A 27,004-nucleotide genomic window follows, 5' to 3' on the forward strand; every position below is an offset into this window, starting at 1 on the left:
TCATATGACAGTCACACACAAGAGACACCAGAACAAACGCTGTATTGCTGACAATGACTTTATAAATTAATAAAAACATTCCCTTTAGTGTTCTTGTGACAGCTCCTCGCCCCCAACACACACACACACACACACACACACACACACACACACACACACACACTGTGATAATATAGAAAAATATTGGTAACATTCTTTAAGCATGATTAATGTCCTGATGCTGGCCCCTACAACATACTTTGTTTGTACACCATTTACATTTTACATCAGTTGGTGTGTTTGGCCTCCAACAGTGGACGATGCCGGCAGGTTTTGCATAGTTCCAATTTCACAAAACCTCACACACAAGCACAAAAAACCCCTCAAACATGGCATAAAAGCAATTTAAAAAAAAATGTTTTTTAAAAAACTGCCCTGCAAATAACATACTTGGCAAATAAGTAGTTTGTCACTATTGTCCTTTCTTCCCTTTTTAAGTCCGGGAGTCCAGATTTTTCCACCATAAAAAAAATAATGAGGGGCAATTACAATATTGGTGGCAATTAGCGTGTTTTTGTGTGCCCTTTTTCCAAGTTGTTTGTTAGAATGTACCGCAGACCAATAAAAAAAAAAGTTTACAGTAATGTCGCCCTCGACGGGCCGCTAGGGGAACTACAATTATCTTTACATCAGCTGCAGTTGTGAAATCCTCTTTTTGCCTTTGACATTTTCTACTCAATACATGTGACATGTACTGGCAGGCCTCTTTTTAGCAACAAAAATCATCAGTTGAAAGTAACAAACGGTTCACCTCCAGGAAGACATTATTTTGGGAAGTTCAAATGCCCGTAACAAACATTACGTTCTTAGAAATAAAAGTCCTAAAAGCTCTTTTTTTCCCTTTAAAAATGAAATCTGAACCAGCCGTGCCAAATTTTTGTCTAAGCTAGAGGATCATCATCATGAAGATGTTGCAAGCAGTAAGCACCAAAGGCTAGAGCGAGGAAGCGGTGGCACTGGACAAACAAGCCAAAACACAACAATGGGAATTCTAACCCGTTCTGAGAGCCAATGTAGAGCGTTGTAAACTGGACATATTTGTTACAAATCTGGACAAAAAGAAGGAGTAAAAAGACGCACAGATGAGGTGCTCGGCGTTCAATGGTCAATCACGCAGCATTTCAAAGTAAAAAACAGCGTGTATGGAACACGGAGGATCTTTAAAAGAGGCATTAAAAGACATTTCCACAGTAATTGACTGAAGACCTTGGTAAGCACTAACCGAGTGCGCTCTTATTTTGTAGGCAGACAACGCTGAAAGGTTGCACCTGTAGTGTAAATAACATAATACAAGTCTATTTTTGTGTAGTTCATGTCCCCAATCTAGTGGCCATTGTTCAACGATTGCGAGTGGACGGCGCCTACTCCTCCGTGCCGCCAAAGGGGAGAGCCACGGCGTGCTCCTGAGCGAGGGCAGCCAGCTCCTTGAGGAACTCGCAGAAAATGACAGCGCAGTAGACGGCATTCTTCACGCGCAGTGCCTCGGCTTGCTTTTCCAGATTGGAGGCGGGGCCGCCTCCTCCGCCGCCGCGGAACAGAGCACTGTGTAGAGTTTGGCCGCCGACGCGCACGTGCGCCAGCGCCATCTGGGCGGCGTTTCGAGTCCGGGTGGGGCTGTTGGTGTGGCGAAGGATCAGGTCGCTGAGAGACGACTTGCGGCTCTTGACTAGAACGAGAGAATGAGACAGGAAGTGAGCGCCACAGACCTTTACAAACTCCGCCTCCCACGCTCACCTAGTGAGTCAGAGCGCCGCAGGGGAGGGACGGCGCCAGGGGTCTCGGCCCAGTCTACTTTCCCGCGGGCCACCAGGTACAGCTGGGCTTTCCTCAGCATGGAGGGGAAGTCCTCATGAGAGGCTGCGAAGGCCTCGATGCGATTCTTCACAGAACCCAAAACCTGTTGAGAGGCAAGAGTTTAAGGGCGGTGCTTGAATATCGGGGGCGGGCCATACCTGGATGAGAGACTTGACGCTGGGCTGGAACACCATGTTGGTGTTGAGCAGGAAGGAGCGCAGGAGCGGCTGAGGGTAGCAGGCCAGCTGGGCCACCATGCCGGTCAGCAGGATGTTGACATACAGAGAGTTCTGAAGCATGTTCTCCAGCTTGCTGAGCAGAACGACCACAAATGGACCTGCGGAGACAGTACAGACCTTGGCATGTTCTGTAAAACAGGTCAGTCGTGAGGTTCTTACCCGTGTACGGCTGACTTGAGGGCGTATTGAGCGGTCTGGCGGGACTGCAGACGGCAGTTCTTGCAGATTCCCTCTTGTCTTCCAATAGATGCTCCTCCTCCTGCCGCTCCTCACTTGGGGACTTGGCGTTGGACTCCACCTGCAGGCAGGCTGCGGCACTGCGCGCAGTCACACGGTCTTCCAGCTCTCTCAGCTCTTCCGTGAATGCCTCGATGTTGATGCCTTCACCGTTAGAGTCCTCAGGGACGTGCGTCTCATCTGGAGATTGCTCCAGAAGTTCCTCGATGAGACTCTGCACTGAGCGCCCACTATCGCACGAGGGTGCCCAGTTCAGGTCTGAGGCGTCGTCGGTTTCCGACAGAGGCGCGGGAGAAGCAGATTTGGCGTCAATGGTGTCAATCTTGTTAAATAAGGACTGCTGGCCTTGGGAGGAGCATGTGACCACAGAACCATTTTGATTGGCGTTCTCGTCCAAAAACTGCTGGTCGCCCAAGTCTCTCTTCACCTTCTTTACCTCGTGACCCGAACACCCTTCCCCCGTCCCGTTGAAAATTGCGGCAGGATTGTGAGGCGCTGGCGTGGCAGCAGGGACTGGAGACGAGGAGGACACGAGAGGGGGCACGGGTTTCGGGAGGACCTCTTCTCGCTGCAGACTGCGCTTCTTGGAGCGCGGCGTGAGGCTGATGCAGTTGTTTTGGCCGATAGTCACGTCCCACTCACCGCTGTCTCGGTCCGAGCTGCTCCACTCGGAACGGGCTGCAGCCACAATGGCTGCCCTCTGCTGGCCTAGTGATACGCTGCTGCTTCCTCCAGGCTGGAAGGAGAAGTGCTCGGGGAACATGGTCATGGAAGGGTTGGAGATGGGCGGGGGCGGGGGCGGGGGCAGCGGCGCCGTGCTTGGGGAGGGGTTTTCACCATCGTAGGGCGCCGACCAACCCCGGCAAGCCCAGGAGCAAAATTCGATGCCTTGCCGGGCGTCTTTCAGGTAGTCCAGGTACCCCGAATCCCACTCCAGACTGTCGAGCTGCTGGGGGTGCATGGGGCTATCGGGGATGTATGAAATGGGGGTGCCAGGCTGTGGAGGATCTGTGTTGGGAGGGGTAGGGGCACCTCCTGACCCGCCTCCACTACTCTGCTGGCGAATAAAGAAAGCCAAACGGGATGGTGTGGCGGGCCTGTGCGGGGCCGGGGACTCCGCCCCCGCGTTGTTGAGCACTGCGTACACAAAGAACCTACTTGAAGTCAAAGTCACATGACACACGGTGTTGATGCGGCCTCACTGACCTTTTCCCATAACTGCAGTCTCCTCTTCCCGCTCTGCTGATGGCGCCACGATCAGACGGCAGCACTCGGGGATCAGAGACAGGAACTTGTCCGCGCACTTCCCGTAAATGTCCGTCTCCCTGATAGCGCGCCGCTGACTCAACATGACGTGGCTGCAGGGGAGCAGGTACCTGGCGGGGGCCCAACAGTCACGATTGGTACTGCAGTTCGATGGGCGGGGACGACGCCGGTTTCTATGAAACGCTGACATACCTGAGGACAAGCTGCAGCATGATGTCCTCACAGTTGAAGGACAGAAGAGTCCTGAAGAGGCTCAGGGACACCATGCAGAGCTACAACATAAAAGTGTTCAGGTGAGACAGAACGTAAGATAACATAACTGGGCTATTTTTGTCCCGATGCCCCCTGATAGCACACACATCTTGTGTCGTATACATTGTCTTATTTGATTGTCTTGGGGTCTGAGGTGTTTTAAGAATGAATTTGTGCCGATAACTGGCCCCAAAACGACTCGGGCCAAATACGTAACGATAAATAAGTGTTCAATATTTACGACCAAAACTTTTTATGTCTATGGGGAACGCCAACACTTTGTGAATTGTGACATGGTAGCCAATCAGGAAGCTTAAAAAAACAAAAAAAACATTGGGACTACTTTATTTAAAAAGTCCTCACCTTGAGCAGTACATTATAAAGTCTGTGTTTGTGTTGTCTCCGTGACTTCTTGTATATTTATTTTCTTTAGATTGAAATTTAGAAATAGTGCCAAGATAACCATCACTCGTGCCTCTTTAAGATCCTTTTTCATAATGCCTGTTTTTTCCGCTCATTGGTACAGTGGTTTGTTGTTATGCTTCTTCCTCTTCCATGTTGTTTGATCACTAGCGCTGGGTGATACTGTCAATATTAGCATCGATCAGATACCAAATAGGTAGTATCGTTGAAATAGATGCCGATACGTTTTGACTTGAAACGTCCCCGACATTGAGTAATTTTGAGAATTTGCCTCTACTTAGTTGACTATGAGAACACAGGAAAAATGTGTTATGGAACTAAATACAACAATTAAAAACAATGTAATAGTATTTAAATAATCCCTTTTCAAATATGCTACATGCAATTGTTTAAATAAAAAAAATCAGAACTAGGGATGTAACAATAAATGGTATTAATCATAAACACAATAAAACTCCTTTTTTAAACTAAAATTATGGAAAAACTGTGAGCTTGTCTTTCCCCATAAATTCAGCAGGCACAAGACATTGAATCAATGTTGAGAACCTGTTGAATCAGGTCTTAAGGTTGAGCAACTCAGACATAACATTGAAACAACATGCTTTTTGACAACGTCTAGTCAATGTTGGGTTCTGTTTTTGATTACACCATTGAAATGTGGTCATTTCCCAACCAATATTCTACAAGTCAAATACAACGTTGAAACAACATGCTTTTTAACAACGTTTGATTAATGTTGGGTTGTGACGTTGATTTGACCATTGAAATTTGGTCATTTCCCAAACAAGGTGGATCCAACGTTAGACATGAACGTTGTCTCAATTTACAAATACAACTATTTTGCAACGTTGTTTGAAAGTCAGTTTTAGAGGACATGTACTTATAATCAACGTTGTAAGAATGTCCTGTGCCTACTGGGAAGTGAAGTTATTTAATATACCCCAATCTAGATGCATTTAAACATATTGCTGACTGAGCAACTGCGATATTCAGTTGTGCACATTGAACCTACCAGCTGTGGTCTCTTAGAACTGAGTCATCGTTCTATACTCTTGAGGAATGTGAGACTGAGGTGTTTTTACGGTGCGTTCAAACACCGCTGAACAGAGCAGGACACCAGAAAGAATAAATAATATTAATAGATGCCATTTGTTACGCACTTTTCATTTAAACAGATTTAAAGTGCTACAGTACAAACCAATATTGAAAACAATAAAAGCTTAGCCATTCAAGAAGATAAAACAAAGACTAAAACACTATAAGCAAACCATAAGATAAGAAACACAAAACATGCTAAATATAATTTGTTTAAGTGTGTCTATTCTTATTATTTAAAAAATAAAACTAGGTCAAAAGATTTCAGTGCGTGTATAAGTATTTTTTTTAGCACATTCTACAATACCACGATCATGATAACATGATCGTTTTGGTCTAACCGTGATTGGAAATTTCCGTAACGTTACATCCCAAGTAACAACAATGTAGGAAACATATTGATTTTAAAATGTAAACAAAACCACCAAAATAAATAAAATTACATGCAGATGTGTGAAAAAACAGCTTGCACTGACAGACTAGAAAAGATACTGCAGTCGCATAAATACTGTGAGGGAAATTGAGTCATTTGCTCCACAACAAAAGTATTGATCCCACATTGCTAGTATCGATCCAATACTAAAACCCACCTTACTATCGAGACTATCTATATTTAGAGCAGCACGCCCACCCTTTTATATCACACTTACACATACATACACACAGATACGGACCCTGGAGTTGCTGCTGATGCGCGTGAGCAGTGTGTCCAAGATGGAGTCGTTGTCAAGACGATGTAGCAGGATGAATCGCAGGAAGGTTTTGAGGAGGGCCGTCTCGCTCACACTGCGCAGGAAGAGGTCCAGGTAGGCAGTGCTGGCAATCATCTCGTCCACTGATGACTACAATGCACACACACATTTTGAACATAACCACAAAACAAATGTGAGCCTTTGTTGCGCGCACCTTGTGCAAGGCGGGGCCCATGACAGGAACCAGGAAGCCGTTGTGAAGGTAATCCAGGAGCTGGGAGCGCACCATGTGATGAGCGACCTGCACCACGGCGTTGCAGAACTCCAGAGAGTTCATGAAGAGAACGAGGGAGGACACGGCCATCCAGTCCTCTCGCCGCAGGGCGTGCCAGTCGTCCCCTCGCACCTCGATCTTTCGGGGTAGAGACGAGTAGAGGGCACTCAAGCCGGTCGCCAGCACCTAAGGCCAGAGTGACAGGATTCAAAAGTGACGCCCAGTGGACAGGCTGTGTACTGCACATGTGTAAATTTGATAGCAGGACTGTCCAAAGATTTTACAAGTTCCAAAAAAAATCCTGGTATTCCAAAGCCCTATTTTACCTCTTAAAAGGAAAGTTTTAACAGTCCACATTTTTCAACCGTTTTTTACCATTCCACCTTCAAAACATTCCCCTTAGTTAGGACAACAAAAGTTACTTTTTTTTGGTACAAATTCCCAGTTTTCCTGAAATTACAGGAATTAATTTTTAGATTCAAACTGTTACGTCAACATTTTTCAACCGATTCGAAAAATTCCAAAACCAACCCATTCATATCTAGGACAATTGTGCTACTACCAACATTTTAAAAAATTTCAGTTTTTTCCCAAATTTCCAGGAAATTAAATTTCAAATGAATGAATGTATTTATAGTTCTACAATGCCTGAAATTTTAAAAATGTTGTGCCATTTTTTTTTTTACCTGACTCCAACCGCTCAACCATCCACGCACATTACTATTCCAAGATGTCAAAGGCAAAACATCTTATGCCTTTACCAAATTTCCCATTTTTACCAGAATTTCCTCCCAATGAAAATGAATGGACAATATACAAACTTCTCCATATCCCACATTTCTCATCTGATTCCAACCGTTCCAACATCCACACACTTCACTCAACTTTGACAATCAAACTACCATTTTCCCAGGTCAAAAAAATTCCAGGAATTTCTGGTTTCCCAAAGCCCTATTTTGTACCTCTTCCTGGAAAGTTTTCACAGTCCACATTTTTCAACGATGTTAAAAGCAATGCAGTGCAAGTCAAAATATGCTGAACTATCCAAACAAAACATACACATCTTAGCTTTTTTGTTATAGATGAAAAATGAAATGGTATAATATATACTAAAATATCTTAATACTACTTAGACTATTCAATTTTGAGATAACGTGCGTGTGAATGGTGTATGTGCACAAGCGGCGGAAATGAGCAAAATGCCAACGGTTAGGATGCGACACGTACCAAGTTATATGTATCGGAGGCGTGCGACTGAAAAATTGGTTGGAAAGGTTAGAGTGCCGATGTTAACATGATAACAGTTAGCATGTGTCACCTTATATAACGCTGAGGTGTAGAGTTAAAAAAAATTTAAAACATTTTTTTCTTTTTTTTTTCAAGCTAACAGTTGAAGAGAAATTTTGTTTGCCTATTGTTCACAATTGTTATGGGAGACAAAAACATTTTTTTTTTGGATTCTAAAGACAATAAAAATTGCTCAATCAACCTGTTACTTACATGTTGCAAGTATACATATAATCTAGCAACAGACACGCTCATACACACTGCAAGTTTATATATAATATAGTAGCAAACACTTGTATAATAATATGTAATATGTACAATATACACACTGCAAGTATATCCATCCATCCATCCAGCGGGGGGTGCTTGAGCCTATCTCAGCTGCATTCGGGCGGAAGGCGGTGTACACCCTGGACAAGTCGCCACCTCATCACAAGGCAAGCAAGTATATATATAATGTAGTAACACACACCTTCATAAAAATATGTAATTTGTACAATATGCACACTGCAAGTATATATATATATATATATATATATATATATACACATATAATGTACTAGTAACACACACCTTCATAAAAATATGTAATATGTACAATATACACACGGGAAGTATGTATATTATGTAGTAACAGACACCTTCATAACAATATGTAATATGTACAATATACAAACTGCAAGTATATCTATAATGTAGTAACATACACCTTCATAACAATATGTAATATGTAGAATTTTTACCGTATGTTGGCCATTTTAAGCATTGGCGGAACTACTTCTTGGCGCATCTATTTCGGTTTCCATAGCAGCGCACTTCCAGATACAAAATGCCTGTGTGTGTTCTAATCATGGCAGATTTGGTAACAAACAACAAATACAAATATATTTTGACAAATTAAGATTCACCACCTCATCTTTTTGAATCTGAATTAATGGAGGATGAACTACTTCTTCTAGAAGCCAGAGTGAGACGTTGGAGCAGATAGAAGAGAGAGTGAGGAGAAAGTGACTTGAAGCAGCAAAATGTGGACTTTGAAGCCAGGCTATTTCGACATAAATTAATAACTTACCCTATATAAATCGGGAAAAACGTTTTTTGATGCATTTTTAAAGTGATTTACAGGTAACATTTGATTGTTTCTATTAGCTGCATTGTTAGCCACCCAGAACGAGCAGGTTTTTACATGTTAAAATGCAAAAAAACGTTTTTCTTCTTTTCTCTCATAATGATTGTGAACAATAAACAAAAAAATACCAAAAAAAATGTGAAATTAACCTTTAAGCATTGCCGGAACTTATTTCCTCAGCGCATTTATTTCTGTTTCCAAAGCAACACACTTCCGACTTCCAGCAACAAATATGTGTTCCTACTTCCGACTCGAATGTGTTCTAGACTTGGTAATAGACAACAAAGATAACTTTTTGAAGCTGAATACACTGAGTATGAACTGCTGGTTCTAGAAGTGAGCACGAAGAGAGATGGAAACGTTGGAGCAGACTGATGTCGAGAAAATTAGGTTGCCTTGAGTCAAAGCTGTAAAAAGCAGAACTTGAAGCCAAGGTATGCCGACAGGAATTGAGTGCTTAGCTTACCCATAATCAACTGGTAAAACACATCCCCGGCCAGGTTGAAAAAATGGACAACTGTCTTTTGAGTGAGTCACTATAACATTGATCATGATACACGCAACACGTCATGACTATCTACAACACTACATACGTTGCCGAGCTAGCTGTGTACAAACAAAACATGAAATAATACTTTACAGATACTGTAATATGATTGTTCAAGTTTTTAGTCAGTACAGATTAGTGCATTGGTTGTGCATTACAAACTCAAGTCGGATTCAGGTGCTTCTTGTCGTAGCTAGCTAACAGCTGATACCGTAGCATGCCGTGGTAAGGCGATGTGTTACTGGACTAGAAAAGAGTTCCTCAGTGTTCACTCTTACATTACCAATGTCGCTACAGCTTGGTTATTATACAGGGTACGAAACGTAAATGAAGTATTGTTGGCAGTTTTTGAATGCATGTTCAAAGTGATTTAGAGGCCGAATGGATCGATCCCATTAGCTGCATTGCTAGCCAGCTAGAACAAGCAGATTGTGGCAAATTAGAATGCATAGAAAAAACCTTTTGTCTGCTTGTCTCTCATTAGGATTGTGAACGACAGTCAAAATTTAAAAAAAATAGTGCAGTTCCCCTTTCACATGTGTCAATTACCATGTTATATGACTCTGAAGTGTACGGCTGCAAAATTGGGCAAAAAAAAGTTAGCATGTGCCAAGTACCAAGTTGTATGACTCTGATGCTAACAGTTAACATGTGTACTAAGTTGTAATGTACAAAGTTAAATGACTAAGATATATGTGTGCAAACTTTGAGAAAAAGTTAGCGTGTGTCACGTACTAAGCTACATGACTGAGGTATACGGGTGCAAACTTTGAAAAAAAGTTAGCATGTGTCACGTACTAAGCTACATGACTAAGGTGAACAACTGCGAAATTAGCAGAACAAAATTTTGAATTAGCTAAGTAAGTTAGCATGCTATCATTAACATGCTAACAGTTGACTACCCAGAGTAAGGAGCATTTAGACTTTGGAATCATTAAAATCAGTTGACAAATGTGGGATATGCAGTGGTTTGTATATTGCCCATTGTTTTTCAATGGGGAAAAGTTCCTGGTAATTTCGGGTAAGCCGGGAATTTAACATGTTGTCTTTGATGTCTAGGATGAGTGGAGTGTGTGAATGGTGGAATGGTTTAAATCCATTGAGAAACATGGGTTAAATAGAGGATTATATTGCCCTTTCATTTTCAATTGGAAAAATTCCTGGTAATTCTCGGTAATCTGGGAATTTTAGGCACACGGAAACATGTTGGCAATAATAGTGTTAGCCCTCTTGGGCACCGCTGGGCTAGTGATTCTGTGTTTATAATGCTGATGTGTTGCATTACTGCTTTAACAAGGATGGCACACAAACACACACCGGGCAGAAGTAGGAGTTCTCTGCGATGTAGCGAGCCACGTTGTCGTTGCTGGCCGAGGTGGCCATGACCAGCAGCAGGGCATCCCTGGCCTGTTGTCCGATGGCGCCGTCGCGGTGGATGAAGGGCACGAGAAGAGAGAAGATCAGCAGGTTGGTGGATCCTTGCTGGACAGGCGTTGCCTGGAACAACATCTCCAGAAGCACAGGCTGCCGGGCCATGGACACGCAGATCTGGTCAGACATTTCCGCAAAGTCGTTATCATTGTGCGACTTGGTAACCACGCCAACAGCACGAAGTCCACTACCTGGTTGAGCAGCAGGACCAGACTGTTTTCCAAGGCAGCGGGACAACCCAGTTCTGGGTCGGCGCAGGCTCCCAGGAGCCTGAGCAGGGGGTGCAGGACGGCCACGTGCTGCAGCAAGGGCTGCTGGGATTGGCCGATGAGCATCTCAAACAGCTTGAGCAGCGCCCCCTGGCTGTCTGGGTCCAGGCCGCGGCAGAGGTGCCACTGGACCAGACACTCCAGAATGTCCTGGCTGATCACCAGGCTTAGTATGGGGCCCGCCACTTGCTTGTTGGCGGCGCCGTCCGAAGCCTCGACGGGTCGCTCCTCGGCCAGCAGACATAGCATCTGGTCGGTGTGGTTCCTGACCGCAATCAGGTCATCAGTGGAGGATGACGGCTCACTCTGATCCAGCACACGTGACACCTGAGGCGCACAGTCACAATGTTTGCACTCCTGAAGTTACACAAGCTAAGACTTGAGAAAAGCCTTCAAGCCAGTCTAGAAGTCTTTACTTCCTCATTTCATATCTTACACAAAATGATGAACCGGCGTGACAACCATTGATGTGCAGTTGTAGATAAAGTGTCCCTTCCTTTAATTTTGCTTCGTGCATATATTGAAAACATACATGACAAAACCAAGGCTCACCTGTCTCCAGTGGTTCTCAAACACCATCAGACATGTCTCCGGGTCGGCCGTGCAGGGGGCCGACTGGGCGGCGCCCCGACCCGGACGGCCGCCGGGAGCCCGTGGGTTTAACCTGCTCAGCCAGCTCATGTCGGACCCAACAGCAAGAAGGTGAAGGGTCAAGGTCGCAGCAAACGACAAGAGGAGAGGAGTCGCTCAAGGAGAGGGTGATGTAGATTAGAGGTGGGGGGGAGGTGACGTCGCTGTCAGTCAGTGATGTTCCTGTTCAGGAAGCGCTACAACCCAGTCCTCCGAGGAGACCCTGTCATCCGGTCTGAAGCCAAGACCACTCCATAGCCAGTCTCCACTCTCAGCTGTTAAATGAACAACATGCTCAGTCATCCATTGGTTTGTATCATTTTACATTTAACTTAAGTTCCAGATTATTAGATGCTACTTTTTTCCGTACACTTTGAACCCTGCGGCTTACAAAACAGTGCAGCTAATATGTGGATTTTTCTTCGCTGGACGGCCATAATGCAAATAGTTATGAGAGGGGAGAGGCGGCGGCGGCAATGACCAAGAAGAACACGGAGTTGGAATATAATTACAACACTTTATGTACATATTTATATACATATTTATATAATGTGTGACTACAAGCTCCATTGACAGACAGAGTCCCATTGCTTTTATGAGCGGTCGAGCGAGTCAAAAGGCGAAAAAAAAAAGTTATTTTTTTATTTTATTTGTGGCGGCCGTAATTCTTTCGTGGTGGGCCGCCACAAATAAATGAATGTGTGGGAAACCCTGATGTTGGCTGGGTCCCACAAAGGGAGTGACAACCAAACAAACAGCGGTGGTGTAATCTGTGCTCATTTTAAGCACGCTAGAAAAAGTCCCGACAAATCTCTTCTTAATTATTGTACATTTAAGACGTGGGGATAAAATCTGGCAGATTGTTTCATCGGATGACTCATCTGCTGGCAATAACAGAGTGGAGTGGTTGCAATTTGCCATTCAAAAGGAGAAAAGAACAAGTTGTGGGTAAGTGTGCCATGACAGATTTGGGACTGCACTGTCACAATTGGCGCATTCAGGACCTAAATATACTGTGCACTAAGGATGGGTGATATGGTTGAAAACTGTATCACGATAGTGTTTTGTTTATATGGGTCGATATCGATAATTATTGATATTTTTATGAACATCATACATAAGAACCAGGAGAAAAATACATTAAATGTAAACATTTTTATAAAATGTAACCTTCCTCAAATTATAACCCCCTCAGCTATCAAGACAGAAAGGAGAGGAAATGTTAGCACTTGCATGGAAAACACTCATCCATCCATTTCCTACCGCTTATTCCCTTTCGGGGTCACGGAACACTCAATGTAAACAAAATTCAAAAATCACATTGAACACTTAACAATAACTTCTTAAAATGAAGGTGAAAAAATATGCATGAAATGCTTAATAGAGTGTAACAAAGCAGTGCAAAGTGTGAAAATGTAAACAGAGAAACCAGAGAAAAAATTATTTTCTGCATGTTTAGTGAAAGGAAGTTACAGCTGTGCTCCAAAGGGGGAGCGCGGCTAAGGTGGTGTGGCATTATCGGCCTTGGTGGGGACGAGTGCCTTGCATCATATACAGACCATATTGGTCTGATTATGGTCCATTTAAAATAAACTGCCATACTGTCGATATGACTTTTAGCCTTTTAGCCACAATCTATTATCTCTCTGCAGCACTCATTGTGACTTTCTTTTCTCACTTCATTCAAGTAATCAACCGCAAGACAAAAAGATTGCGCAACCAAACATGATAGTTATTACTGTTACTTGATTGGCTGTTTGTGTGTTAGTGATCACTTCCTGTGTTGCTGGGTTACCAGAGGATGAGCGAGTGCCTCGGTTCATGCAACCAACCGTGCTTTGCAACTTCCGGTTTCTTCCGATGAAGAAAAAGAAAATGATGGAATGTTTTATCAAACACATTTTTTATTGATAGCAATTCCGTGTCTATCGCAATAATTATTGATATCGTTTTATCGGCCAGCCCTATAGTGCAATTACTGAAGTGTACTGACAGACGCATTCCATTTGAGACGGAGGAAAAATGGACGATTTTGAAAGTGACAGTTCCAGCATCCAAAGAAACACAAAAAAACTGTCATCTGCCTTCCTTTTTGTGACTCTGCCAACTAGTGGTCAGGCATGCATATTACAGATCTGTGGGACTGAAACGTCCTGTTTTCATGGCAACACAAGCTCATTTGTGGGATGGAGCCAACCATCTAGTCAATGACAAGCTTATCACCAAAAAAAAAGCAAGAAACACCTTAGTTTTTATTGCGACAAAGACATTTTTACTTCTTAAACCCTGGAAATATGAGACACATGTAGTTAAAGAGTCCACGAAAGGTGAAGCGTGGAAGTTTAGCTAGGTTAACCTTTAAACGACTCTTGTGTTATCATTTGCAGCTGCATGACTGAGGTCACATGACCGTCCACCACAGAGTTATTTCTTCAAGGTGTTTCTGATAAAAAATAAGGAAGTCTTCATTTGCAAATGACATACGCAAAAACAAACAAATGCGTCCAAAAAGTAACGTCCACTCACCGATTAATCAATCAACCAGGCCAACAACTTTTAGTGCATGTTAGACGGTTCAGCTTCAGGCGAAATGAAACCTGTGCCTTGAGCAGCCGGGGATCGGATTAGGAGCTCAAAGTTCCCCAAGACTCCCGAGCAGGGAGGTTCTGACCTCTAAAGAAGGAAGTTATATTAAAAAAAAAAAAACGGTCCAAGTCCAAAGGTTCAGCATGTGAATGAGAACATGAAACCTACGAGGAGCAACACAAACACTTTGAGACTTCAAACAGGAAAAGCGCAGGTGTGTACAGGTGGGCGTGGCTATGATCTGTCCCACAGACTCACCTTTGCACCTCAGGGCGAGACTAAGTCGATGTCTACTTATACGCATACAGTTCTAGGACTGTGCCACACACAGTTTGAAGGACAAGAGCGGAACTTGGCTGACATTTCATGTCATGATGGATGCCAACCCCCTGTCAAAGCACACTTCCTTCCCATTGCTGTGACAACCAGCTGCAACCATCCCTTTATCAAAACACGTGTGAAACAAACAGCAGTGTTTCCCCTAACATTCTATTGAAACTTTGCAACTTATATTTAATTTTAATGAAATGTTCTTCCTATGGCGCCAGATCTCATAAACAGGTTTGTACATTGTTCTTTTACTTTGATTGATTGATTGATTGATACTTTTATTAGTAGATTGCAGAGTACAGTGCATATTCCGTACAATTGACAACTAAATGGTAACACCCGAATAAGTTTTTCAACTTGTTTAAGTCGGGGTCCACGTTAATCAATTCATGGTACTCAACTAAATCAACTTGATCAACAAATATTAAAATACATTTTGCATTTCTGCTCACTAAATACAAATGTCCTGGTTATCCTAGGGCTGTGACGAGAATCTATTTCAGTTCATATTGCCTATTCATTTTCAACGCAGGAAGTGATCACTGATAAGTGAGAAAAACACTCTAACAGCCAACCAGGTAACAGCATCAAGCATCAGGTTGCGCAATACTGATGTTAAAGAGTTCTTATTTTGTGAAGAAATGTTTAGAATTAAGTTCATGAATCCGAATGGATCTCTTTTACGATCCCCAAAGAGGGCCCTTTAAGTTGATGATTACTTCTATGTGTAGAAATCTTTATTTATAATTGAATCACTTGTTTATTTTTCAACAAGTTTATAGTTGTTTTTATATATTTTTTTCCAAATAGTTCAAGAAAGACCACTACAAATGAGCAATAGTTTGCACTGTTTTACAATTAAATAAATCAGAAACTGATGACATAGTGCTGTATTTTACTTCTTTATCTCTTTTTTTCAACTAAAAATGTTTGCTCTGATTAGGGGGTGGTTGAATTAAAAAAATGTTCACAGGGGGTACATCACTGAAAAAAGGTTGAGAACCACTGCCTTAGCCGAGCTTACCTGTTTTCTTTTCAACCCTTGTCCAGAGAAACTAGAGTGCAGGACAGCATAAATAAAATGTATTACAAAATATAACAAATGTGTTACTTTAAAGGCCTTCTGAAACCCACTACTACCCACCACACAGTCTAAAAGTTTATATATCAATGATGAAATATTAACATTGCAACACATGCCAATACGGCCTTTTAAGTTTACTAAATTGCGATTTTAAATTTCCCAGAAGTTTTTTCTTGAAAACGTCGCGTAATGATGACGTGTACGCTTGACGTCACGGGCTGTTAGAAAATATATGAGCGCTGCGCACACACACAGCTAAAAGTCGTCTGCTTTAACCGCATAATTACAGAGTATTTTGGACATCTGTGTTGCTGAATCTTTTGCAATTTGTTCAATTAATAATAGAGAAGTCAAAGTAGAAAGATGGAGTTGGGAAGCTTTAGCCTTTAGCCACACAAACACACAGTGATTCCTTGTTTAAAATTCACAGAGGTGAAACTTTACTATGGATCACAGCGAACATGGATCCCGACTGAATGTCAACGAGCAGGTTTCGGTCAGAAATTTGTGGTAAAAAGTCTTACTGGATATCAGCTGAGCTTGTGCCGCCCATAAAGCTGCCGTCGACTTCCCTGAGACACTGCGCGTGAAGACACCCGTGGACACACCCCTCCGACTGTCAAGTACTGTTAAACTCACTAAAACACTAACAACACAATAGAAAGATAAGGGATTTCCCAGAATTATCCTTGTAAATATGTCTAAGAACATCAGAATCTGTCCCAATGCAATCGCGTTTTTTTTTTCAACTTGTTTTTTTTTTTTTTTTCTAGTCCGTCGCTATCAATATCCTCAAACACGAATCTTTCATCCTCGCTCAAATTAAGGGGGAAATTGTCGTTTTCTCGGTCCAAATAGCAGTTTTTGTTGGAGGCTCCCATTGAAATCAATGTGAGGAGCCATCAACATGTGACGTCATCTTCTGCGACTTCCGCTAGAGGCAGGGCTTTTCTCTTAGCCCCGAAAGTTGCAAACTTTATCGTGGATGTTCTCTACTAAATCCTTTCAGCAAAAATATGGCAATATTGTGAAATGATCATGTATGACACATAGAATGGACCTGTTATCCCCCGTTTAAAACAATATTAATTTGGTCCAATATTATTTCAGTAATAATTACTGCATAATATAATTTCATTTCCATACTTAAATAAGAATAACCGACCAAAACATATGTTACACAGCCATTATTACTTCTTGGCACTAAAACTGCAGAAAATATTTATTCTCAGATTTTTACATTTTCACATTTTGCACTATTTTATTACACTTTATTAAGCATGTTCTTACATATTTCTTATGTTTCCACCTTCATTTTAAGAGGTTATTGTTGAGTGTTCAATGTGATTTTACAATTTTGTTTACGTTGATTGTTTTCCATTGTTGTTTTTTATATTTATTGTCCTTTCTACCTTGATAGCTGAGGGGGTTATAATTAGAGGAAAGTTACATCTTGAATAAAAAATTTTTTACATTTAATGTATTTTTATCATGGTCCTTGTTTTCACAAGGTCATAAAAAATATAATAAAAAATATTGATATCGACCGATAAAACCCTTATATCGTGATACAGTTTTCAGCCATATCGCCCTGTCCTAAATTATCCCGTAATTGTTCATTGAAAACAGGACATTCTGTGTTTGAAAATGTTATGTTGATAATCATCTTCATCGACTGGACCACAGTATTAATATTAGTATTATTTGTATATATGTTATCATATATAAAATCCCGTTGATAAAAGCAAGAAGGGGTGCTTCCAAGTGTCACCCAGGAAGGGGGACAGCAATCAGCGCATCCTACTGATGAAATGATGGAGCAGTCTGCTTGATTCTTCATTCGTACAAAAATGTCAAATTCTGGTGAAAGTTGGAGGCCACTCACCTAATGTTGTTGTCAGAGACCTGACTTGCTGAATTAGCTAGCAGGTTAGCTGCAGGTTAGCTGCAGGTTAGCTGCAGGCTAGCCGCTAATGAGCTCCAGAATCAATGTCAGCGTGGCACAAGACCGACAGACGCCCGACTAGGCCCCGACAAAAGCAGCGCGCCGCGGCGACACGCCGCCGTGAAGCCAGCAACTCGAAACGCTTCTTGTTCGGGGCGGCAGCGCATCTTGTTAGTGACACAACAACATCCTGCGCGATGCTTGGCCCGAAGCTCGTCCCCGACTTGACGCCATCTTCGCCGAGACTCCGCCTACGCGGCGACGCGCTGCTCGTGCGCGCTGTGACCCACATCCTTAGGTTCTGTCCGGTTCTGCAAAAACACCCTTTAGTTCACCCCCATCATTTTGTATGGATAAATGTAATAAATATCAAGAAATATATATTTTTAATTAAAAAATTGTTGTACGTTGTAAAAGTTGTGCATTTGTGTAATACACACATATAATACAACTCATTAATGAATAATATAATTTTCTATACAAATCACAATAATGAAAATATTGTAGGATGCAATTAATAGATCACATTAAAAAAGAACATATTTCATTTAAGTATTTTAATACTATATAATTTTTTTTAAGATTTTACATATATATATATATATGTATATATACATACATACATACACAAACCCCGTTTCCATATGAGTTGGGAAATTGTGTTATATGTAAATATGAACGGAATACAATAATTTGCAAATCTTTTCAACCCAGATTCAATTGAATGCACTACAAAGACAAGATATTAGATATTAAAACTCACACAATTTAATTTTTTTTTTTACAAATAATAATTAACCTACAATTTCATGGCTGCAACACGTGCCAAAGTATTCGGGAGAAGGCATGTTCACCACTGTATTACATCACCTTTTCTTTTAACAACACTCAATAAACATTTGGGAATTGAGGAAACTAATTGTTGAAGCTTTGAAGGTGGAATTCTTTCCCATTCTTTTTTTATGTAGAGCTTCAGTCGTTCAACAGTCCGGGGTCTCCGCTGTCGTATTTTACGCTTCATAATGCACCACACATTTTCGATGGGAGACAGGTCTGGACTGCAGTCGGGCCAGGAAAGTACCCGCACTCTTTTACTACGAAGCCACGCTGTTGTAACACGTGGCTTGGCATTGTTTTGCTGAAATAAACAGGGGCGTCCATGATAACGTTGCTTGGATGACAACATATGTTGCTCCAAAACCTGTATGGACCTTTCAGCATTAATGGTGCCTTCACAGATGTGTAAGTTACTGTTAGAATAATTATGTATATATTATCATCATAACTATATGCTTAAGGGCCGTTACTGTAAAGCATTGTCAATTTGTGTTGAAGGGTTTTTTCTGTATTTGTGCAGAACTAGCAATCTGAGAGATTGCTTGCCTTTCTTTTCCATGAGTGTTCTGTTCAGATACCGCCTGCTGACTGCCAAGGCCAAACTTTGTGTTCTGGGACCAGCACAAGAACAGACTGGGCGATAGCACCAAGTGTCCACATATTTGCAATTTTGTATTATCATATCTTGTCGAGTCCACTCCCCCCTTTTTCCTTAGTCACAATGATGTGATAGGGATTTCCTTAATAAATACAGGAGGCACGCGGGCTGTGCTTTAGAACGTTGTTTTGGAACTGTAACTAGAGTACAGCCCAAAACACGTGTCTCCTCATGAGCTCTATTTAACCCTATGTCTGCTTGGTTCCTTGGTTCTTGTCTGATTAATAGATGTCACCAGTGTTTGAACCTGACAGTTACCCATGCCTTGGGCACTAATACACCCCCAAACCATCACAGATGCTGGCTTTTGAACTTTGCGCCTGTAACAATCCGAATGGTTATTTTCCTCTTTGCTGTAGAGGACACCACGTCCTCGGTTTCCAAATATAATTTGAAATGTGGACTCGTCAGACCACAGAACACTTTGCATCAGTCCATCTTAGATGAGCTCAGGCCCAGCGAAGCCGGCAGCGTTTCAGGGTGTTGTTGATAAATGGGTTTGGCTTTGCATAGTAGAGTTTTAACTTGCACTTACAGATGTAGCGACCAACGGTAGTTACTGACAGTGGTTTTATGAAGTGTTCCTGAGCCCATGTGGTGATATCATTTACACACTGATGTCGGTTTTTGATGCAGTACCGCCTGAGGGATCAAAGGTCCGTAATATCATCGCTTACGTGCAGTGATTTCTCCAGATTCTCTGAACCTTTTGATGATTTTACGGACCGTGGATGGTAAAATCCCTAAATTCCTTGTGATAGCTCGTTGAGAAATGTTGTTCTAAAACTGTTCGACAATCTGCTTAAAAACAAGCCCCATCCTTGTTTTTGAATTACTTAGCATTTCATGGAAGCTGCTTTTATACCCAATCATGGCACCCACCTGTTCCCAATTAGCCTGCACACCTGTGGGATGTTCCATATAAGTGTTTGATGAGCATTCCGCAACTATATCAGTATTTATTGCGACCTCTCCCAACATTGAAAGGGAGACATATAACATCCTTCGTAATTTTGCAGTCTTTTCCCCTGGCCATATACAGAGTTCTTCTTTGATTTCACTGTTACATCTATTAAAGTTACATACATGTTACAATTTAATTTGGTTAAGAATAAATTATGGTCACAATACCCGTGGCTGGTAGATGAGCAGAGGACAACTTTCTGGAGGGAATATAGAAATTCCCAGAGGAGTTGTATGTGCGTGTTGTGATTGTCGTCCATAGTGACCAACATCAACAAGCAAAGCGCAGCCTGCAGGACTGGCTTGGGAGCAGACATCTTCATCCCACTGCGTGTCCACAAAGTCCTAAAACACGGCTTTTGACGATGAATGACAGGTCCAACGTCAATGGTCCAGGCTCCGGATGGTGCAGGTGGCTCAGGTGGCGTCGGAGGCTAGAAATAGCAGACGAGGTAGAAGATGGCAGCGACAAAGACGACAAAGACAACTGCAGCCAGGACAGTGCATCCCAGACAGGGTAAGAACAATTAGAAGAGGATTTTTGTCTTGTGGGTCAAACATTTACACATGGTGGTTGTGGAACTACAAATATGCTGACTTGCTTTATTGCATACATCACTCCCCCCATTCGTTAACAAGACAGAAGTTAAGGCAAACTCTGCCAGGAAATTAAAAGAAGAAGAAGAAGAAGAAGAATGTCTATGTGCAAATACTGCTATCTTGTTTGAAGCTCCAAAACAACCAAAGAAACAAAAAGTTTTGTCTCAGTAGACAGAAAAAGTACAAGGGAGCTTGTACGACTAAAAGGACAGTCAGGATCAACATTTTCCCGGCTTTTACTTGCTGGCGTGAGCTCAAAGACGTGGAATTTCCGACCCATGTTACCTTGGTTTTGTTCCAGCTGGGTGAGTAAGTGACTTACGATGTTCAAATCAAATGGTAATGCTCAATGTGCGTGGTAGCAATAAACAACCACCAGCATGATAGTTTCACTACTACCTCCTTTGAAAAAAATCTCTCGCCGGTCGATCTTTGCTTCGGACTTGCATCCGCCCCGTTACATTATTGGTAGTAGCGTCATGTTTGTAGCACAATCCAAGATCATTTCTTGATAGTGTTTGCTATTTAACATCAGCGTAGCCATTAGAGGCCTAATATTTTTGCCAGTATTACAGCGGACATCATGTCCTTTTTGGCGCTATATGCGCTAGTCCTCATGGGAGATGTGGTCTTCTTCTGGGGAAGCACTACCGCTTTGGTCCACTGGTGCCGCCAAAATCAACCAAAACTGAAAGTTCTTAAGTGGGGTTTTAAGTTAATAGAGATCATCTTGTTCAATATGGCAACTTGTAAGCCTTATGAACATGCCATGATCAGTGATTGCGTGGGCCAAAAAGAACATGACAATGTATTGAATTTATGGAAGCCACCCTTTGGGGGCTAAAAGAAACGACTTGACGGGCTGAGTTTGTATGCGGGCCCCACTTTGGGCACCCCTGCTCTAAATAGTACATGTAGTAGTGGTACCTCGGTTGTAGGGTCACACTTCATTTCATCCGAAGTACAGTAACGGTTCAAAACAAAATTTGCTTAGCTCTTCAAATGCTTAGGGATTCAGAAAATGTAAATATTCCATCTATCCATCCATCCATTTTCTACTGGGGTGTGCTGGAGCTTATCTCAGCTGCATTTGGGTGGAAGGCGGTGTACACCCTGGACAAGTTGCCTCCTCCAAGTCGCAACACAGATAGACAGACAACATTCACACTCCCGTTCACACACTAGGGCCAATTTACTGTTGCCAAACAACCTATCCCCAGGTGCATGTCTTTGGAGGTGGAAAAAGCCGGAGTACCCGTAGGGAACCCATGCAGTCACGGGAAGAACATGCATACTCCACACAGAAAGATCCCGAGCCCGGGATTGAACTCAGGACCTTCGTATTGTGAGGCACATACACAAACCCTTGTTCCACCATGCTGCCCCTTCTCCAATTCAAACAAACCTAAAAAAAAACTATTTATAAAGTGAAATAACATTTTAAAAGTTTTTCTTTGGAACAATTCCATGCATAAATAGATGTGCAGCAAGTTACGGACTGAGTAATGTTATGATCGATTCGATTCCAAATCTGCACTTGCTAGCTTCCACGCTAAGCCTTTGCTCCTCTCGCTCCCATGCCAGTAGTTTTGGTTTGCCTTTTGTGCCTTGTGCCAGTTTTTCTGTTATTTCTCTCGCTCCCATGCTAGCGCTTTTGGTTTTTCTAGCTCCCATGCTGGTTCTGTTTGTTTTGACTAAGTGTGTTTTTATTTGTTGAATAAATTAATTATTTCTTACCTTCACGCTGTGTTCGAGCCCGACTGCATCCCTGAGAGAACGACCCGCATCACCACGATGCCCCGCAATCGTCACAAGTAATGCAACACTGATTCTTTAATAATATTGACATAATTCATACTATCATAATAAAATAAAACCCACAGCATGTTCGCTCAACAGCAAAGTTTTAGATTTATATTTTGTTCATGCGTTCCTCTTGAAAAAATTAATCTTGTTCAAATTTCAAATTAATCACAACCCTCCACAAGACTGGAAATATTCCAGAGTGTCAGAGAAGTTGCTGTAAAACAGAAGAATATAAGTGATGGCACAATGCAAAGGTTCGGGGTAGTGCGAGTACGCATATTCCTGTTCCTCACTTAATTGTGAACTGGGTACGCTACAAATTTATGTTCCACCAATTGTGATCATACAAGATGTAGTAACTTGCATCATAACACAGTATATAGTATCAGAATATTTATGATTGTTTTATTGCGACTGCTTTTCCCCGCAGCTGGAGAGGCTGGGTGGTGGACCCGGCCGAGCACTTTTACTACGTCTGGCTGCAGATGATGGTTTTTCCTGTCGTCTACAACTGGGTGATCATCATTTTGAGGTATACCGATCTCTGCGACATCAGAGCCAGCGTCTATCCACCAATGCCTTTTATACAGAACCCAACCAACCCCCACTTCTTCTCTAAAACAGACATTTTACTACTCCTTTGGATAAATGGGATTGTGATAAAGTTATTTTGTAAAAAAACAATAACTATCCGCTGTAAAAGGGACATACAGTATGTGTATCACATGACATGGCGTTGCTTTCACAGGACTTGCTTCACGTCCATCGGCCTCAGCTACCTGCCCGTGTGGCTCACACTTGACTATGTGTCTGACCTACTGTATGCCACAGACATGATTATCGCTGTCCGCACGGGTATGTATGTACGATTTGACCAGTAGGGTTGGGCATAGCTTGGACTTGGATGATTTCGGATTGGATTCAATGCAGGTCTTGATCTGGATTGGATCCCTGGTCCTCATTTTAATCCTGGGTACTTATTTCAATTCCGGTTTCCAGCAATTCTTAGGTGACTTAGGTAAGTCACCAAAGTCACAATTTTTAGGACTTAGGTGAGTGGAGATACAGTTAGCTACTAGCCGCCTCTGTGGCAGTTCTGAGGAACACCGGATTCCTGTTATCCTTGATAATAGGAGTCCATGTTTAAAAACGTGGAGAGTTCCGGTGGAATCAGACTGTAAGACAATGTCCAACCCTATTGACCGGTGCTGAAAGTTGAGCCAGGTTTATGCTTTTCTATATCCACTGGCGTATGCTAACCAAGCTCACTCCTCCCCATCCAAACTGTCTTGCGTAGCTTCACATGCGCATCCCCCAAAAATGTGTGGGCTGTAAACACCGTAATTGGCTGGTCGACTGAGTAGACAACTCGCTCAGATGCATTTTTTCTGATTTCAGATCGACATTCCCAAAAGTTACTCCAGTAACAGTCCTGTCTCTCTTTAATTGACATTGTTTGCTCGTGACGGAAGAGCCTATCAAGCTAAATGGTCGACGAGTGTCATGTTTGTCCGCTGTGTTGACTGACTGTAAAACACTGCCCCAAGCGTAGAACTGTCAAAAGATCACAGTGGGCGACAGAAGCAGAAACATAAGCCTGGCTTTGGAGTGGTACAGTTGCTAGTGTCAGTCATGTAATGCTTATGTCCATTTTTTCTGAGTGATTAAACTCTGACAATTTTTCTAGGGTACCTGCACCAGGGCATCTTGATCAGAGATCTAAATCAGCTGAAGAAGCGCTATCTTCACTCTAAATGTTTTGTAAGGGATCTGTTGTCCCTACTGCCCACCGACTTGTTCTACTTGGTCTTTGGCATCGAAACGCCCATGGTGAGGATAAACCGTCTCCTTCGGACGCCACGACTCAATGAGGCACTCGACCGCATGGAGACAAGGACCTCTTATCCCAACACCTTCCGCATCTCCAAGCTCATGATCTACATCTTTGTCCTGATCCACTGGAATGCCTGTCTCTACTTTGCACTGTCAAATTACATTGGCTTCGGAAGCGACCGCTGGGTCTACCCCAACATCACCAATCCCGTGTTTGCCTCCACGCGGCGTCAGTATTTCTACTGTTTCTGGTTCTCAGCCCAGATATTCACTACAGTCGGAGACACTCCGCTGCCAAGTCGAGAAGAGGCGTTCTTGTTCATGATTGCCGACCTTCTCATCGCCGTGTTGGTGTTTGCCTCAATAGTTGGCAACGTCGGGAGCGTTATCACTAGCCTGAGAGACCGTGACAACGTGTTTTTCCCCAATCATGAGCTGGTAAGATTGCTTGCATCTCTGCTCTTCAGTTTTGGAATGTTTGGACGAAAATTCCTCTTTCATCCGATGCAGGTGAAAGCCTATTTGCGCAGCCATCACATCAACAAGGAGCTGAGGCAGCGTATCGACAACTGGTACCAGCACCTGCACATCAACAAAAAGATAATGCGTGAGAATGAAATCCTGCAGCAGCTGCCCATCCACCTGAGGACCGAGATCGCTGTGAGCGTTCACCTGCCCACTCTCTCCAAAGTCACTATCTTCCAGAGCTGCGAGAAGAGCCTGCTGGAGGAGCTGGTGCTAAAGCTAACCCCCCAGGTCAGGAAAGCCAGTCCACAGCTTTTGTTTTTGTGTTGTGCTTTTCATTTTTGTGATCAAGATGATGCCATTTTTAACCTTCATCCAGTTCCTTGATGTCTTTGACAGCAAGTACTTGGGCTCCAACAGGTTTGTGTAGATTTAAGTGCCTGATTTCCCTGCTTCCTTAAGTCACATGCTTTGTCAGATGCTCGGTCATTTAGATGTTTTTTCCTTATTTAGCTTACGTCTCTGCTTCAGCAGCCCTGTTTTGTACTTCTTGTCGATGAGCTTTACAATGATGCAAGCACTGTGTAATGGTGACACCAAGAGAAAGTCTACATGTTGTGTTATTCAGGTGTTCAGTCCAGGAGAGTACGTGTGCAGAAAGGGAGACGTGGGTCACGAAATGTACATCATTAAAGAAGGAAAACTGGCAGTAGTCGCAGACGACGGCGTCACAGAGTATGCTGTGCTGAGTGAAGGGAACTTCTTTGGCGAAATTAGCATTCTCAACATTAGAGGTATGTCAAGGCCAGTTCATCTCTGTAGCTTCTCAGAGTTATTGTCATTTTTAGTTGGTATTTGAAATTGTCAGTGTTAAAAGTACATCTTCTGAAAATGTCAATATGTTTAGGCAACAAGTTGGGCAATCGCCGCACTGCCAACATCCGAAGTATTGGTTACTCTGACCTGTTCAGCTTGTCCAAAGAGGACCTGAGGGATGTGATTTCTGAATACCCGGTGGCCAAGCGCCACCTGGAGGAGAAGGGCCGACAGATTCTCACCAAAATGGGCATGCTAGATGTTGGTGGGGGGAAAACGATAGATGCTGCAGAGAAAATGGAGGTGAAGATCAGCTGCCTGGAGAGTATTATGGAGGACCTGCAAACCAAACTGGCTCGCCTCATGGCGGAGGCTGAGTCGAGCCACCGCAAGATGGAGGCCCGCGTAATGCAGTTGGAGCGGGAGGTGGCATCTCGCTACAGCCTAACAGTGCATGGAGAGGACGACTACGATGAAGAGGGACAATTGCGAGGGTGGGGGGTCGGCGAGGAGGTCGTGTGCGAGCGAGAGGAGGCTGAGGGGGAGGAGGAGGAGGCAGAGTTCTGCAAACGAGGACAAGATGTGGACAGTAGGGAGGTTGCCGAGGACGGCGACGGGGAAAGTGCCAAGGACGAAGCACAAAGGTTGCTGCAGGGAAATGAGGGCAAATGAGCAGAAAGTTGGTAGATAATAATAAAAACATCAGTCCAAAACCTTAACTTGAGTGTCCATGGGTAATACTGGGACCTGTTCGTCGTATTTTGGTTACCCTTTTTAGTTACGGTTTATAAAAAAGGAATGCTTTTCTTCCACCATAAAAGGCCAAACTGTTTTACTGTATGTAAAAGATCAGACTCTGGTTTAACAGACCACCAGCGCCAACTAGTGTCACAATGGATGTTATTACCATAATGAAACCGGAATTTTTGGACAGTGGAGGACAGCAGGGAATGGGATGGAGGGGAAAATAAATAAACGTTAAATGTATCATTATTTGTATGTATGTATTATTGCTTGTTTTTCACTTTAGTATCGCCCTCCGTGCATAATATATTGTAGGTACAGTACTTATCACATTACAATTAAACTTATGTGCTGATCAATTAGTTTCGGCTTGATACTAGCGTGACAAGATCAATATTGTTCAGTTCTTTTCTATGTTCATTTTCACAAATATTTTGTATTTTTGTGTTATTTATATTGTGACATTGTTGATATTCATATCAATCAAACTTTATTTATATAGCACTTTTCATGCACAGACAAGTTGCAACACAAAGTGCTTGACATCAGTTTGAAAAGGAAAAACAAACAAAACACACGCACGCTCAGCACTGCAAAACATGGAAGTACTAAAGATTGACGAATTAGCCACTTCGGAAGGATCAACACTGAAAAAAAAAATAAGTACGTAATATAATTTAAAAACAGTTTAAAGATATATATATATATATATATATATATATATATATATATA

The 27,004-nt window shown here is 42.6% G+C and overlaps 2 protein-coding genes across 3 annotated transcripts; one reads left to right on the top strand and one right to left on the bottom strand.

The window, feature by feature from the left end:
- Nucleotides 1-42: 42 nt before the first annotated feature.
- Nucleotides 43-17,816, bottom strand: fhip1b (FHF complex subunit HOOK interacting protein 1B). Of its 2 annotated transcripts, none has more exons than XM_061879423.1 (12): nucleotides 17,490-17,816; nucleotides 11,527-11,879; nucleotides 10,897-11,301; nucleotides 10,592-10,798; nucleotides 6,252-6,497; nucleotides 6,020-6,187; nucleotides 3,768-3,847; nucleotides 3,516-3,685; nucleotides 2,232-3,446; nucleotides 1,992-2,170; nucleotides 1,774-1,936; nucleotides 43-1,705 (listed from the first exon to the last, which is right to left on the bottom strand). In XM_061879423.1, exons 2-12 carry the CDS (start codon nucleotides 11,653-11,655, stop codon nucleotides 1,401-1,403), a joined length of 3,267 nt encoding a protein of 1,088 aa, XP_061735407.1. In that variant the 5' UTR covers nucleotides 11,656-11,879; nucleotides 17,490-17,816; the 3' UTR covers nucleotides 43-1,400. The 2 variants fall into 2 exon arrangements, with proteins under 2 accessions (XP_061735407.1, XP_061735406.1); XM_061879422.1 differs by having other exon boundaries at nucleotides 10,592-10,822.
- Nucleotides 14,632-26,580, top strand: cnga4 (cyclic nucleotide gated channel subunit alpha 4). Its single transcript, XM_061879426.1, has 8 exons — nucleotides 14,632-14,751; nucleotides 20,384-20,524; nucleotides 22,844-22,945; nucleotides 23,162-23,268; nucleotides 24,101-24,684; nucleotides 24,757-25,002; nucleotides 25,340-25,505; nucleotides 25,619-26,580. Exons 1-8 carry the CDS (start codon nucleotides 14,729-14,731, stop codon nucleotides 26,197-26,199), a joined length of 1,950 nt encoding a protein of 649 aa, XP_061735410.1. The 5' UTR covers nucleotides 14,632-14,728; the 3' UTR covers nucleotides 26,200-26,580.
- Nucleotides 26,581-27,004: the final 424 nt, after the last annotated feature.

This window comes from Nerophis ophidion, linkage group LG19 (genome assembly GCF_033978795.1).
Source record: "Nerophis ophidion isolate RoL-2023_Sa linkage group LG19, RoL_Noph_v1.0, whole genome shotgun sequence".
NCBI lineage: Eukaryota > Metazoa > Chordata > Actinopteri > Syngnathiformes > Syngnathidae > Nerophis > Nerophis ophidion.